Source organism: Eumetopias jubatus, unplaced genomic scaffold (genome assembly GCF_037043125.1).
Source record: "Eumetopias jubatus isolate StellerSeaLion01/CBP00866 unplaced genomic scaffold, mEumJub1_p1.0 scaffold_1, whole genome shotgun sequence".
Lineage (NCBI taxonomy): Eukaryota > Metazoa > Chordata > Mammalia > Carnivora > Otariidae > Eumetopias > Eumetopias jubatus.
In genome coordinates this window covers 130382505-130395360 of record NW_028274807.1, presented here as the reverse complement: position 1 = coordinate 130395360, position 12856 = coordinate 130382505, and the positions used below count along the sequence as shown (strand labels likewise).

The 12856-nt window shown below is 48.8% G+C and overlaps 1 protein-coding gene across 1 annotated transcript in view; it reads right to left on the bottom strand.

Annotated features, from left to right (window-relative positions):
- Positions 1-12856, bottom strand: part of GALNT15 (polypeptide N-acetylgalactosaminyltransferase 15) — a 44706-nt gene that overhangs the window by 18579 nt on the left and 13271 nt on the right. The window contains exons 2-3 of the mRNA XM_028099253.1: positions 6624-6790; positions 2861-3065 (exon numbers count right to left, since the gene is read on the bottom strand). Coding sequence (XP_027955054.1) covers positions 2861-3065; positions 6624-6790 — 372 coding nt within the window. The remainder of the gene's footprint in view (positions 1-2860; positions 3066-6623; positions 6791-12856) is intronic.

The following is a 12856-nucleotide window of genomic DNA, read 5'->3' as shown; positions in this document are numbered from 1 at the left end:
AAAAATGAACATGTTATGACACATGTTCTGAGAAATGAGAGTAAAGGGTAATGAAGAAGGGACTCCTTTTACCAGTTCATACAAAGTTGCCATATGGCTCTCTATAGGCCTGTTCTGTGGCCAGGGGTGGGGGACCAGGGCTGGGAACCAGGCCTTGAACCCTCTGATCGGGGTGTTGAGGAAGTTATGACTCTTTGAAATAGTTGATTTATGGCTTGTTACGCTGTTATTCATCATCCCACTCAACCTTTTTAATGAAAGGTCTTAAGGACCTTTTCCTGCCTCCTGCACAATGGATCCTCACCTGGTGACAGAATGTCTCCTGCCATGAGCCTCAGAGGCAGCTGGGACCCCTTTCCTCTCTTGAAGACAGCAGCTATTAGAAACTGTGCCCAATGGCTTCTATAGCTTTGCTTCACACGAGGTGAGCTGCCATGGGAGGCCAGAGAAAACGCTTGAGCAAAATTGCCATAGGAGCAAAGCAGACCTTAAAAGGGCCACTCTTCCAGGCCACAGCTTTCAGAGCATCTCTGTGTGCAGTGGAGAGAGATGAGAACTCAGACCCACGAGAGCTAGCTTTTCTTTCAGACCCTCACCTGCGAAAGCCTGCAAGCTGAACACCGGTCCCAAAGAAAGTGGGGTACACAGGAAGCTGTGAATGAGGTGTGGGATGACAAGAAGATGGCTAAACCGTAGAAGAGAGGGGACATGAAGAAGAAGCCAAGCCAGAATGGGATCTAAGACCAGAGGCCGTGTGTGTGTGCACTTGTGTGTGTGGGTGTAGGGGGGTGGGAGAGGGGGAGAGGGAGGGGGGAGAGGGAGGGAGAATGAAAGGGAAGGAGGGGGGAGGGGGAAAGTTGGCTAAAGAGAGGAAAGAAAGAGCCCAGGAAATGAAAATTTCATGGACCCACCTTCTTAACTGGGAAAGTTTCTCAGGGAGCCCCATTTTATTTATAGCTGAGGACACTGAAGTATTGCCAAGTCTTCCTCTCTCAGCCTAGAGTGAGAAATCTCCAGATCTGTGAAAATGGCACCAATGTGAGAAGCAGACATGAGGGGCTCGTTCTAATCAATGTTGTAACACATGTCTTACAACCAGGGTGGGGAGGGGGATGAATAAATCTCATTCCCTGATCAGCCTGTCCAATTCTGAAAATAATTCAGAGACAGCAAAAAGAGCAGTAGGCCCAGAGTTAGAACACCTGACTCAGCGGCAAAGTCTCTGTGTGCCCTCGCAGATCATTTCACCCCACGGAGCCCCACTATCCCTCTCTGTGAAACGGAAGCAGAAGTACTTGCCTGAGGCGTCTCAAGGGGGGGGGCGTCAGGAAAGAATTATATGAAAACAGTCTATTCGGGTTATATACACATAAGGCTTAATGATATTAATTCCTGGGTTCCTAAATGTCTGCATACAAGAAGCATAGAAAACGGCCTAGCTCTTGAGTGGCTGTGTGACCCTGAGGGGTCTCCTTGGCCTCCCTGGAACTCAGGTTTTTTCAGCAGTGAAATCGTGAGATAGGACTAGATGATCTCACAGGTCCCTCTGAAAGCCATCTGTCTGTGACATGGGGATGGGAATCAGATGGGGAACAGGCTGGACCACCTTTAGTTCCCACTGCAATGCGACACGGTCATCACGATGTTGCGGGCAGGATCCAAGATGGCAGAGTTTGTTAAGTTTGCATGTTTACTTGTCCTTGTCCTGGTCCTGGATTTATACACGTCTCCTTTTCCTCTGAGGTAATAGCCTGGAGTGGGTAGTAATCTGTATTACTGGGCAAAACTAATCCTTCCCGATTTCACTTGAACTGATTGTTCTTTATGGAAAAGGAATTGCTGGACTATTAACGATTGACATCATGTTGCTTGAAACCTCCTTCATCTAGTGGAATATGCTAATTCCTCTACCTCCTCATCCAGAAAGGTCTTTTCTTAGACGTGGTCCTGCCCGACTTCAAAGGAGACATTGAACATAGAGCATGGGGAGGGGTGCAAGAAGAGAAGACGTAAGGCTTGGTTCTGGCCTCTGCCCTACCTGGCTGGCCACCATCAGAAACAATCATTTATTGAACTCCTACTGTGTACCAGGCCTCTGCAAACCCCGAGGGGTGTGCCTGAGGTGGTCCAAGGTGGGCTAGGCACCAGGTTTTGCCTTTTCTTGGTGGGATATTCGGATTGAGGAAAACGGTTGACAGGGCATACTTAGGAACAGTATGAGGAGAGCAAGGAAGTGGGGGGTGAATGACAGCAAGATGGGGGAAAAGAACAGAGAAATGGTCAAAGAAAAAATGTTAAATGTTGGGCTAAGGGGTGTGTAAGGCAATTTTCTCTGACTTCACATTCCTGAGGCCTTAGTTAGAACGTTAGAGACCCCTCATCCCGAATACCAATGCTGGTTCTCGATGGAAGTTTAGCAATCACAGAGTCTAACACGTTCTGTTTAGGGGTAAGTACCTATGAACAAAATATGAAGACTTTTTCTCAGGTTATATTATAATCCTGATTAAAATTCCTGACTTTTCAACAAAGGGAGTGACACCATGGTAAGATGTTACCCTATCCAGGAGTATTTGCAACTCAAGAGAAGCTGTTCTCCAGGCCCCTGTTTTTGTATTTAGGAAACAAAGCAGATGGACTGGAGGACCTCTAACTTCCCTTCCAATGTACCTCCCTATACTTTTGAAGAGGCTCAAACTCAAACGTCTGAAAAAAAAAAACCAAAGAAACATGTTACTCTCTCTTGGGGGAACCTCGGGGGACTTGTTCAATGGTGGATAGATGTCCTGTGAGTGGTGGAGGCTGTAGACTCTTTCTCCCAGCCCCACCTCTGCTCCCCAGATCCCAAGGGTGAAGTTACCTGTCACCAGCTATTCTGCTGAGGAGGGGCTCCAGCCAGCCAGGGTGGCACTCACAGTGGGAATCCATGAAGACCAGCACGTCCCCGGTGGCCCTGGTGGCCCCCAGCATCCGGGCCCTGATGGCACCCAGCCTCTTGTTGCTCCTGAGCAACTTCACCCCCTCCAGCCTGGCCACGTATTCGCTGAGAGAAGACTTGAGTTGCCCTGGAATCAACAAAGTTGTGGTCAGTGGGGTCACAGATGCCACAGCCAATGAGAATGTGATGACCATCACTAGGATCATTGTCAGCAATTCTCTCTTGGGAGCTATGGTGAGCACCAGGGTCCTGAGACTCAGATACATCACACTATGGCTGTTGCTAAGATGTAAGTTGCTTCATTAGTTTGGGGTGGGTCAGTATTCCCTCCAGTAAAAGCCAGGAGAGATGGTGCCATAAACCCAGAGAGGAGAGGAATGGCTAATCTTCTCTAAATGCAGCAGTGGGTTATGCAGATTCTGTTGGTGCCCGACTCAGATGACCTAGGGTCCCTTCTTAGGTTTGGTTTGGTTTGTACGTGCCCAGCAGCTGTAGGTTTGTTGCTAACTAGTCTGCACCCTTCTCTGGGGACATGCCCTTGGGTATAGAACTGCTTCTCCTGTGAGTGCCAGAGAGTCCTGCAGAATGCTGCCCCTGGCCCCAGGTGCACAGGGTCAATGACCAACCCGTGCAGGGCTACCAAAGCCCACTCCCTCGCCTCAAGGCAGGACAGATTCCGAGATGCAGTTGACACTGCAGAGCTGTCCATGGGATCAGGCTGTGGCTGGACTTCATCCGAAACCTCATCTTGGCTCTCAGTTCCTTCCTCTGCCTCTCCTGCTTCCCCTACTCTCCTATAGGCTTCCCCTGAGAGTACACCCCCTAAAAATCACAAGCACATGAATCCCATCTCAGGCTCCGCTAAAGAAATCTGACCTAAGGCAGTGGTCAAGGATGTCAAAGACAGAGGTCCATTAAATGTGGCCACTGGTAGATCATAGGTGGTGCGGGCCAAAGGGTTTCATTGTAATGGTAGGGGTGGATAGGCAATGCAGTGGGTTGAAGAGAAAGTGGGACGTGAAAAACCGAGACCAAGAGTCTAGACGTTCTTTTAGGAACAATGATTCTAGAGGGGGTAAAGGGAGAAGCTTATTAGGTTTTGTGTTTAAGAGCTTTCTTGTCTTAAACACCCACACGCGCGCACACACACACACACACACATATGCATACATCAAGATGAACAAGCTAGTGGAGAAAGAAGGAATAATGCATTCATGGAGAAGTAGTGTCCTTCATGAAGTCTTGGAAATGGGGTGCCCCTAGTCCACTGAACTAAGATTTCAGGGCAGGGATTATACCTCATGCATTTCCACTGCTCTGATCCCTAGCACAGGGCTGGCCCATGGTAGGTGCTCAGTATATGTGTGTTGAACAGAACTGTGCCGAAGAGCAAGAGTTTCCCTGGTTCTCCAGCCCAGAGGCAGTCTTGATGGGAATACGCATAGTCTTGCTACTTTGGTAGCTGGGTCTCCAGGGAGTTCGGGAAGGCTCAGGCAGCCTTAGGTGAAGGCCCTACAAGACTCCCTGGAGAGCTGCCTTCTGAGCAGCACGTGGCTCCTTGGGGAGACTTTTCTCCAGAGGAAACTGTCCTGAGCAGCGGACATAAGGATTCCCAGTCATTGGCTGTTGAATTTCTTGGTGGTAAAATATTATGCCGATTACTTTATAATTATTTTTCTGATAAGTTTGTTAGTCCCAAGTCCGTTCCCTAGAGAAGGACCTCTGTTAGCAAATTAAAACTTCTGAACTTGAATGTGTGAGAACCAGCCCCTCGGTGACTCCACTATACTGAGAACTGCTAGTTGTCTTGTCCAACATTCATTCTCCTCTTCTACCTTACTAGCAGAAACTTGATCTTGTTCAGGGCAGCTAAAAGCACTAACCTACCAAGACTCTCTTGCTGTTAGTAATTGTCTTTTAATCTAACTCTGGTGGAAATACAATAGGTAAGAAGATTCTGGAAAAACTGTTGTTTTACGGATTTTTTTCTAAAGGACAAACTTGGCTGACCTCAGCATTTCACCCTTTCCTGCTTGCAGTGTGACTGATGTGCAGAGGTAGAGTAGCCTCGTTGGATTAGGAGGCCAAATGCCACACTCCAAGTAGGGCTAAGTGGAAAGCAGAAGATGCTGAGGACGGGGCACCAGGGTGGCTCAGTCGGTTAAGGCTCTGCTCAGGTCACGCTCTCAGGGTCAGCCCCATTTCAGGATCCCTGCTAAGTAGGGAGTCTGCTTCTCCCTCTCCCTCTCCCCCTCCTCCCTGTTCTTGCTTTTTCTGTCTCTTCCTCTCAAGTAAATAAAAAAAATCTTTTTTTTAAAAAGGTGAGAATATTAAAAAAAAGAAGATGCTGAGGACATTGGAGGACCCCGCTGCCCTAGGGCCCAGCTCCTTGGCTTCTACACACACAAGGAGAAGGGAAGGCTACCAAGGGACACCGACATAACACAGTTCATAATCTGACGGAGGAGGAACCACAGATGTGCTCTTGGGAGGACTCTGGCACAGCCGAGAGTTCGGAGAGGCTGTGGGTACTTCCACCAGCCAACACAGCCCAGTCCAGGAACTGCTGGCCTGTCCGGCCTAATACGCAGCCATCTGTACCTCAGTAACCTCACATGCTTCTGGGGCCTCTGGCTAGTCTGATTCACTGCCATGCCCGGGCTGGGCAAATTCCCAACATGAGGCCCTTCAGAAGAACTAGCAGAGGCCGGTGGCTACTCGAGACTTTCTTCTGTCATTCCCCTTAGAAGGGTGTTTTTCAGACCTCAGCAAGTGTTCAGTTTCCCTTGGAGCAGTCTGTTCTCCCCACAGGGCCGGGGGGCGGGGGGACCTCTACAGGCCATTTGGTTGAGCCAGAAATAAAGCCTGAGGCCCCAGCCGAAGAAGAGCAGTGGTTCTCAAAGTGTCGTCCACGGACCAGCATCATCTGTATCACCTGAGACCCTGTTAGAAATGCAGATTCATGGGGGCCCAGTACTAGATCCAGAAACTCTGGGAGAGATCCTAGCAATCAGTGTTCTAATAAGCCTGCCAGACAATTCTGATGTACATTCAAGCTTGAGAACCACTGACCTAGAACCTTCTTCTGTCTCCATCTTCTTTTAGCAACTCAGCCAGGCAAGGGGCTGGTCCCTAGTAGTGAGTTTCCTGTCAGTGGAAACATTTGAGCAGATTCTGCAAGTCTGGGCTCTGGGCCTAACTCAGTCCTGGTCAATTCTCTTCTCTAGGCCTCAGCTTCCTCCATCTGGGAAATGAATGGATCAGGCTAAACAGGAATGATTTAGTGACTAATACATGTCAAGTGCTTTACCCAGTGTCTAGGAGGCAGTGAGCGCTAAGGAATGGCCACCCTGCTGTGATTCTTGAGTGTCTTGGGAAGAAGCATGTTGGACTGTGTGGAGGTTGAGACTGGGAGAGATCCCGCTGGGATCAGGCTGGAGTGACCTCCTGAGACCCTCGCTGGGACCTCCTTGCCTTGTTTGGCTGCTTTGCCTTCTATGTCTCCCCCCCCCCACTTCCTTACCAGGTACCCCTGGGGCTCTTCACTAAGGAGTTACCTGCACCTGAATCCTCATCTGGAGGGATGCTTCTGGGAACCTTGCCTCTACAGGCTCTAAACCCTAGTCTTTGCATGGGAACCCCCCAGGGTCTAGGCCCACTCGAGCTGGGAGGAGCCCATAGCCACCTTGCTGGCTGAGGTCATCCACCAAGATGATCTCCTTCAGAAAGGCCCTGGGCACTGTGTCAAGGATGCTGTGCACAGTCCTCAGGAGGGTGGACCAGGCCTCATCGTGGAAACAGAGGATGACGCTGGCTGTGGGCAGGCTGTCCCCGGGGTACTTCTGTAGACACCTGCAGGGAAGAGAACCAGGGAGCCATGGGAAGAGAAGACCAAAAGGAGCATTGGACATCCTCTAACACACTCCTTAGGCCCTGGCCAGGGCTGCTTTAACCAGATAGCCTCCCCCCACCCCCTGGGTTTGCTTGAAATTTCCATGGAAGGAGAACCCAGCACACCCTCACAGTAGTGCTGTCTACTGTCTCCCAATCCTCAAATCCCAGGAGCAATGTTTAATCCATGCCTCTCTCGTAGCAGTTGAGAGGTATTGCCACTATTCCCAGCAAACAACTGTTCTAACCTGTAAAATTGGAGTGAATGACATTACCAACCTCATAGAGCTGTTGTAAGGCTTAAATAGGAGGAGGTACATAGTGAGTATCCTATGAACACGCGTTGTCATTCATTTAAGGGCAGAAACACTATTTTCTTTATTTTTGTGTCTACAGCACCTAGCACATAATAAAGGTTAAGTATGATTATTGTTCTTGAAGAAGGGCAAGGATTGAACATTTGTGAGTGCCAACAATATGCCAGATACTGTGCTAAGTCCTCTACACATATTACTGCTTGTTTACACTAAAATAAGTCTTTGGTTTGGGCACTTACCCCCATTTTGTGGATAAGGAAACTGAGGCTCAGAGAGTGGACAAGACTTATCAAAGCTCACAGTGCTGGTAAGTGGCAGAGCTTCCAAGCTACCCTGCCCTTTCCCCTCTGCTGGTTTGTGGCTGGAGAGGTAGGGGTGGGAGGTACCACCCCTGTCAGGAGCTTGTCCGGTTCCCTCCTTCCTTTGCAGATGAATAGCATGCTCCCCATTTGCTTTGCATTTCATCTGCTGAGAGTTGTGAGTGAGACCACAGTGGAAAGAATTATAATAACAACAGGTTGCTCAGAGCAGTGTGTGGCTCACAATTGTTCACAAAAGACGCTTTTTTTTTTTCTAGGTAGCTTCTAAATGTCCCTCCCTGGAGGAGGATTGGCATTTGAGTAGGGGTTGGCTCAAGGACCTCAAACTTCCAACACCTAAAGGCAATTGTGAAGGTAGAACTGCCTGCAGACTGACCACCAGACTAAGGCTGGCCCAGCTGGAGGGAAATGCCACGCTGCTCCTCAGCTGAGCATCTCTCTGCCTAGTACAGTCCTAACCAAGGCTGAGACTCTCAATGTGCAAGACCCCTGCGTGTGACTCCAGGCAAGAATCTTCTGCCAGGAGGTGGAGGGGTGATACAAGGTAAGTGCTTTAAGGTAACAGTAAAACAGAAATCCTAGATTGAAAAAAAAATCCCAAACATACGAATATCTCATAAACTAGCCATCAATTATTTTATTAATTTATATATTAATGCCCTATTTCTTTCCATAAAGGATTTGAAGTCACTCACAAGGAATATGCACAATAAAATAATGGTAATATAAAAGTAAGGATGAAAAGTCAGGAGGAGGGAAATATAAGTAATAGAAAGTCAAGGGGCACTTGGGCGGCTCAGTCAACTGAGCGTCCAACTCTTGATTTCTGCTCAGGTCATGATCTCAGGGTGGTGAGATGGAGCCCCACATCAGGCTCTGTGCTCAATCAGGAGTCTGCTTGAGATTCTCTCCCTCTCCCTCTGCCCCTCCCCATGCAAGTGCTCACTCTCGCTCTCTCTCTCTCTCTCAAATGAATAAATAAATCTTAAAAAAGAAAGAATAGAAAGTCAATATCTAGAGAAAGAACATAAATATACAGGCCAGAAGGGCCTTGGAGTTCCCAGAATGAATTTTAAGCTTCCCAGTAGCCAAAGAAAAATAGAGGTTTATTCTGCATCAGGATTGTCACCATCAGAGAAGTTATATACTAGAATTTTTAGGGAAAGTAATGCTCTTTCTTGTACTTTTCTTTTTTTACAATTTATAACTTTTATTTTGAAATAGTTTAAGACTTGCAAGAAGTTGCAAAAATAGTCCAGAGAGTTCCTGTGTTATCTTCATGTAGCTTTGCCTAGTGATGATATATTACATAACCATCCACCATGAGCAGAATCAGGAATATGACATAGTTCATAGTTCAAATACTATTAGCTCAAATACAGACTTTACTGGAACTTCACCAGTTTTCACATCTCACACTAGTTTTTAAGAGAAATTCCTACGGGCTTTAGAAAGGAGTCCCTAAATGGGTGACTGTCCTTAGAAGCATCCCTACAACAAATGAAATCATGAATTTTATGTGCACTTTTACAGGCTGCTTTCAGGGCTGCTCACATAACCCGTTCAAAGTGAAACCCCCTCCTGTAAAGTTTTCAGGAGATGACGGAGGCCACAGGGCTCACTGCCTGCTCTGCTGAGGTATTTCACCCCTGCGGCCCCTCCCCGCACTCACCCTCCTCTCTCCCGAAGCCTTGGTGAAGCTTTGCTCCCTGACCCTGCCTGACTTGGAGAATTTCCACTCTGCACTCAGAATTGCTCTAGACCTGCTCACAAACAGGTTCAACATTTCCATCATGTCCTCTCTATTTCCTTTTAAGTCGGGAGAGTAGGAAAATCCAGGGGTCAAGATTGGGGCCTCCAATCTTGGAGGCTGTGAGAAGTAATCATGCCTCAGTGAATTCAGTGGGTACAAATCAAACTGAAAATATTACTAGGGCAATGGCTTGGGGGCTGGCTGTTTTCCAACTCAGATAGGAGAGACGTTTGGGGACAGGCAGGCCTGCAAATGGCATTCTCGCGGCTGCAGTTTTGTAGGGACTGAAGTCTGTCACCTGAGGGCAGAACACAGCCATGCCTTCCGGAGCGACGGGTCTTTTCCCTCCCCCAGTCCCTAGAATTCGAGCACCGGAAACAGCGCGCGCGCGCGCGCGCGCGCGCGCACGTCCTTGAAGAAAGGTAGTTAAAGAGCTTAGGCTTCAGAATCATATTTAGATTTGCATCTTCACCCTGCTGCTTCCTAACCCCTTGGATAATATACTCAATATTTACAAGCCTTAATTTCCTCATCTGAACACTGGATAATATTTACCCCCAGGGCCTGTTGTGAGAATCGAAGAATAATTACAGGCATGCCATAGACAGCGGCTCTTTTATAGCTATCTTGGAAAAAATGTAATTAGCACATGTATTGTATTTATGCTTCTCTTTGTAAAGCATAACCATCCTTAACAACCACCCTACAGTGTGGCCTGAAAGGCTGCCTGAACTACTTTTGGAAGTTGGGTTTTCCTCATCTGCACAATGGGAATGTCAGTGGCGCCCGTTTCAAAGCTTTTGTAAGGAACAAGTGCCTGGCACGCAGTAGGGACCCCACCAGTGAAAGGGATTCTCACTGAAACTCCAGCTCTTTGGGACCACAGTCCTCACACATTCCTCAATGTCAGGAGACAGGAGAGCTTTCCGCTCTGCTACATAGTGGGTGACTCCAGGGCGACTGACTTCCTTTCTTTGGCTTCAGGCACCCTTAGAGCAGCAGTCTAGCCCGATGATTCAGGCCATGGGTGCTGGGGCTCCGCCCCTTCCTAGCTGTGCAAATGACCCTGGGCAAGTTGCTTAGCTTCTTGGGGCCCTGGTTTCCTCCGGATGGTCATAACAGCACCCGCCTCGCAGAGCTGCTGCGGAGATGAATGGCCTTCGTAAAGCACGAGGGACAGTGGACGGCACAGAGGAAGCGCTGGGTAAGAACTGGCTGCCATGGTTAGAAGATGTACCATTACTGACAAGATGATCCCCGAGGCTCTTCCAGCCTTGAAATTTCTGTGTTCTGGACTCTCCACGGCCCTCTTCAGGTAGGAGAGGGGAAAGCAAGAGGAAAAGCCAGGGGAGCAGGGATTTCAAAAGAGAATCCTGTTAAGACTCTTCGCCCTCCAGCTGTCTTGCTCCAGCATATTCTAGGTTTTGTGGGTAGATAGATCTGTGAGAGAAGATGGAAGAGGAGATGAACGGGGACGAGGAGCGTGGCTGGGATAAACTTGACGAGGCTGCTAGGACTTTGAAAGTCCAAGTGGGTCTCTGAGAGCTGTGACAAGGCCAAGGGAGATGCCCCCAACCCCGAGCTGTGAAGATGGGAGTCCTGGCAACAGCTCATGCGCGACCGTCACCTGCTCTACAGAAGGGAGCTCACATGGTTTCCAAGCAAGCTCTGGGGCACCTCTTCAGGCAACCGCAGGACTGCTGGGAGCCGTGGAAAATAATCTGGAGTTTCAGGGGAGGACAAGCGCGGGCTCTGAGCGAATCCTGTGGTTTGCCAGAAGGCCCGGCGCCCTCGGCAAGGCTCTGGAGGGAGTGCAGCACTAAATATTAGAAACAGAACTTTGGCAAGGCCTTGCGTCTCAGGGCATATTCGACGCTTTTTAGAGGAGCCAGGGATTATTTTGTTTCTGGTGGAGTGACCAGGCGGAGGGGCCTGTGGGTGGTGTAGGCTGTGTTGCCTACAGACACCAGTGGCAGGAAGCAGGACCGGCTATATGCGTGCCCTTCTGGAGGGTTCTGTGGTCATCATTCCAGGGATGGGCACCATCCACCTGTGGGCAGCACTATCTAGTGGGGATGGGCAAATGGGTGCGCCCTCTCCATGCCCACGGCCCAGGTAGTAGCACAGAGTGGAGGAGGGTGTGACACACGACGCCCTGAGGGCAGGCGGACTGCAACCCTACTCACCTCGCTCAAAAACTCTGTCCATTCAGGGCATCTTGGGAAGAGTCTGTACATCACGTGGACAGAGATCAAGCTTTGGCATTGAGTTCTGACCTTGAATCTGTCCTTATGTGGCCTGGGTAAGTGACATAAACTCTCTGATAACCATCCTTCAACAATTTCCACATCCACAGACCCAGTTATGTCTATAATAATCAATCCTTATTTTTTGCACTCCTTTTGATTCCAATAAGTCTTTTTTGAGCATGTAATATGATTAACCTCAGGTTTCTCATCTGCAAAATGGGGGTGTTGGAAGGATCAAATGAGTTAAGATATATGAAGTACCTATCCCAGTGCCTTACTCATAGTACGAGTTCAGTACATGTTAGTTTTCGCAAGCCTCCCATGTGCCAGGATACCCTTCTAGGTATGTGTTTGTCTATAAAGTGAGGATAACAAGTAAAGCTACTTTAGAGGGCTATGTAAAGATTATATAGGGGTGCTTGGGTGGCTCAGTCGATTGAGCGTCTGACTCTTGGTTTCAGCTCAGGTCATGATCTCATGGGTTGGGGATCAAGCCCCCCATCGTGCTCAGCAGAGAGTCTGCTTGAAATTCTCTCCTGCTGTGCCTCTCCCCACTCACTCTCTCCCACTCTGTCTCTCTCAAAAAAAAAAAACAAAAAAAAACTTAAAAAAAAGAGATTATATAAACAAAGAGATGCCTTATGTACCTTGTCCACAGCAAGCTTTCAATAAATGGAAACTGTTCCTATTTCTCAGGTTAGTGTGCTGGCTAGTTTCTGGTATAAGCTCTTCATCATAGTAGAAGACTGGTCAGGTGTTCTAAAAATACTGATCCCTGATATGTGTAGGATTTTCCCACGTGCTCTGTCATTTAATCCTCATTCCCACCACGGGGGCTGCTGCACCGCCCAACTCCAGGGGGTGCCATGCTCACAGAATGCCACATGACGGTGCCCCTTGGAGTTGTGTGGCATGGCAGTGCGGTCCACGATGGAGGATGGCAGGCAAAGAAAGCCATATGAGTGACTGGAACTCATACAGATCCCCTGCTGGACCCAACCTCTACAGAACACGGCTAAGCAGTGTAATGTTCTCAGTCGCCAGGCAGCCTTTGGGAACAAAGGCCTCCTGTCCCCTGTTGACCCAAGTGGTGTTGGTGGCTTCCCTTTTGTTTTGTTAAAATATAGGCCAAGAGTAAGGCTTGTGATAGCAAGCATCCACTCGCCCCTTAACTGATGAGTGGGTTAGGTTTGGGAGATCCTGAGGGAACAGTGAGAAATGGTCCAGATGGTGGGGCCCTGATCACCTGTGTTTGGGAACCCTGGTCCCCTGATGTCACCATGGGGACATCAGGTCCCCAAGGAGAGAGAGGGCGAGGAGGGAGGTGGGGCATGGGAAGAGGAAGGCAGGTGGTACTACAAACCTACCATCTGCTTCATAATATACCT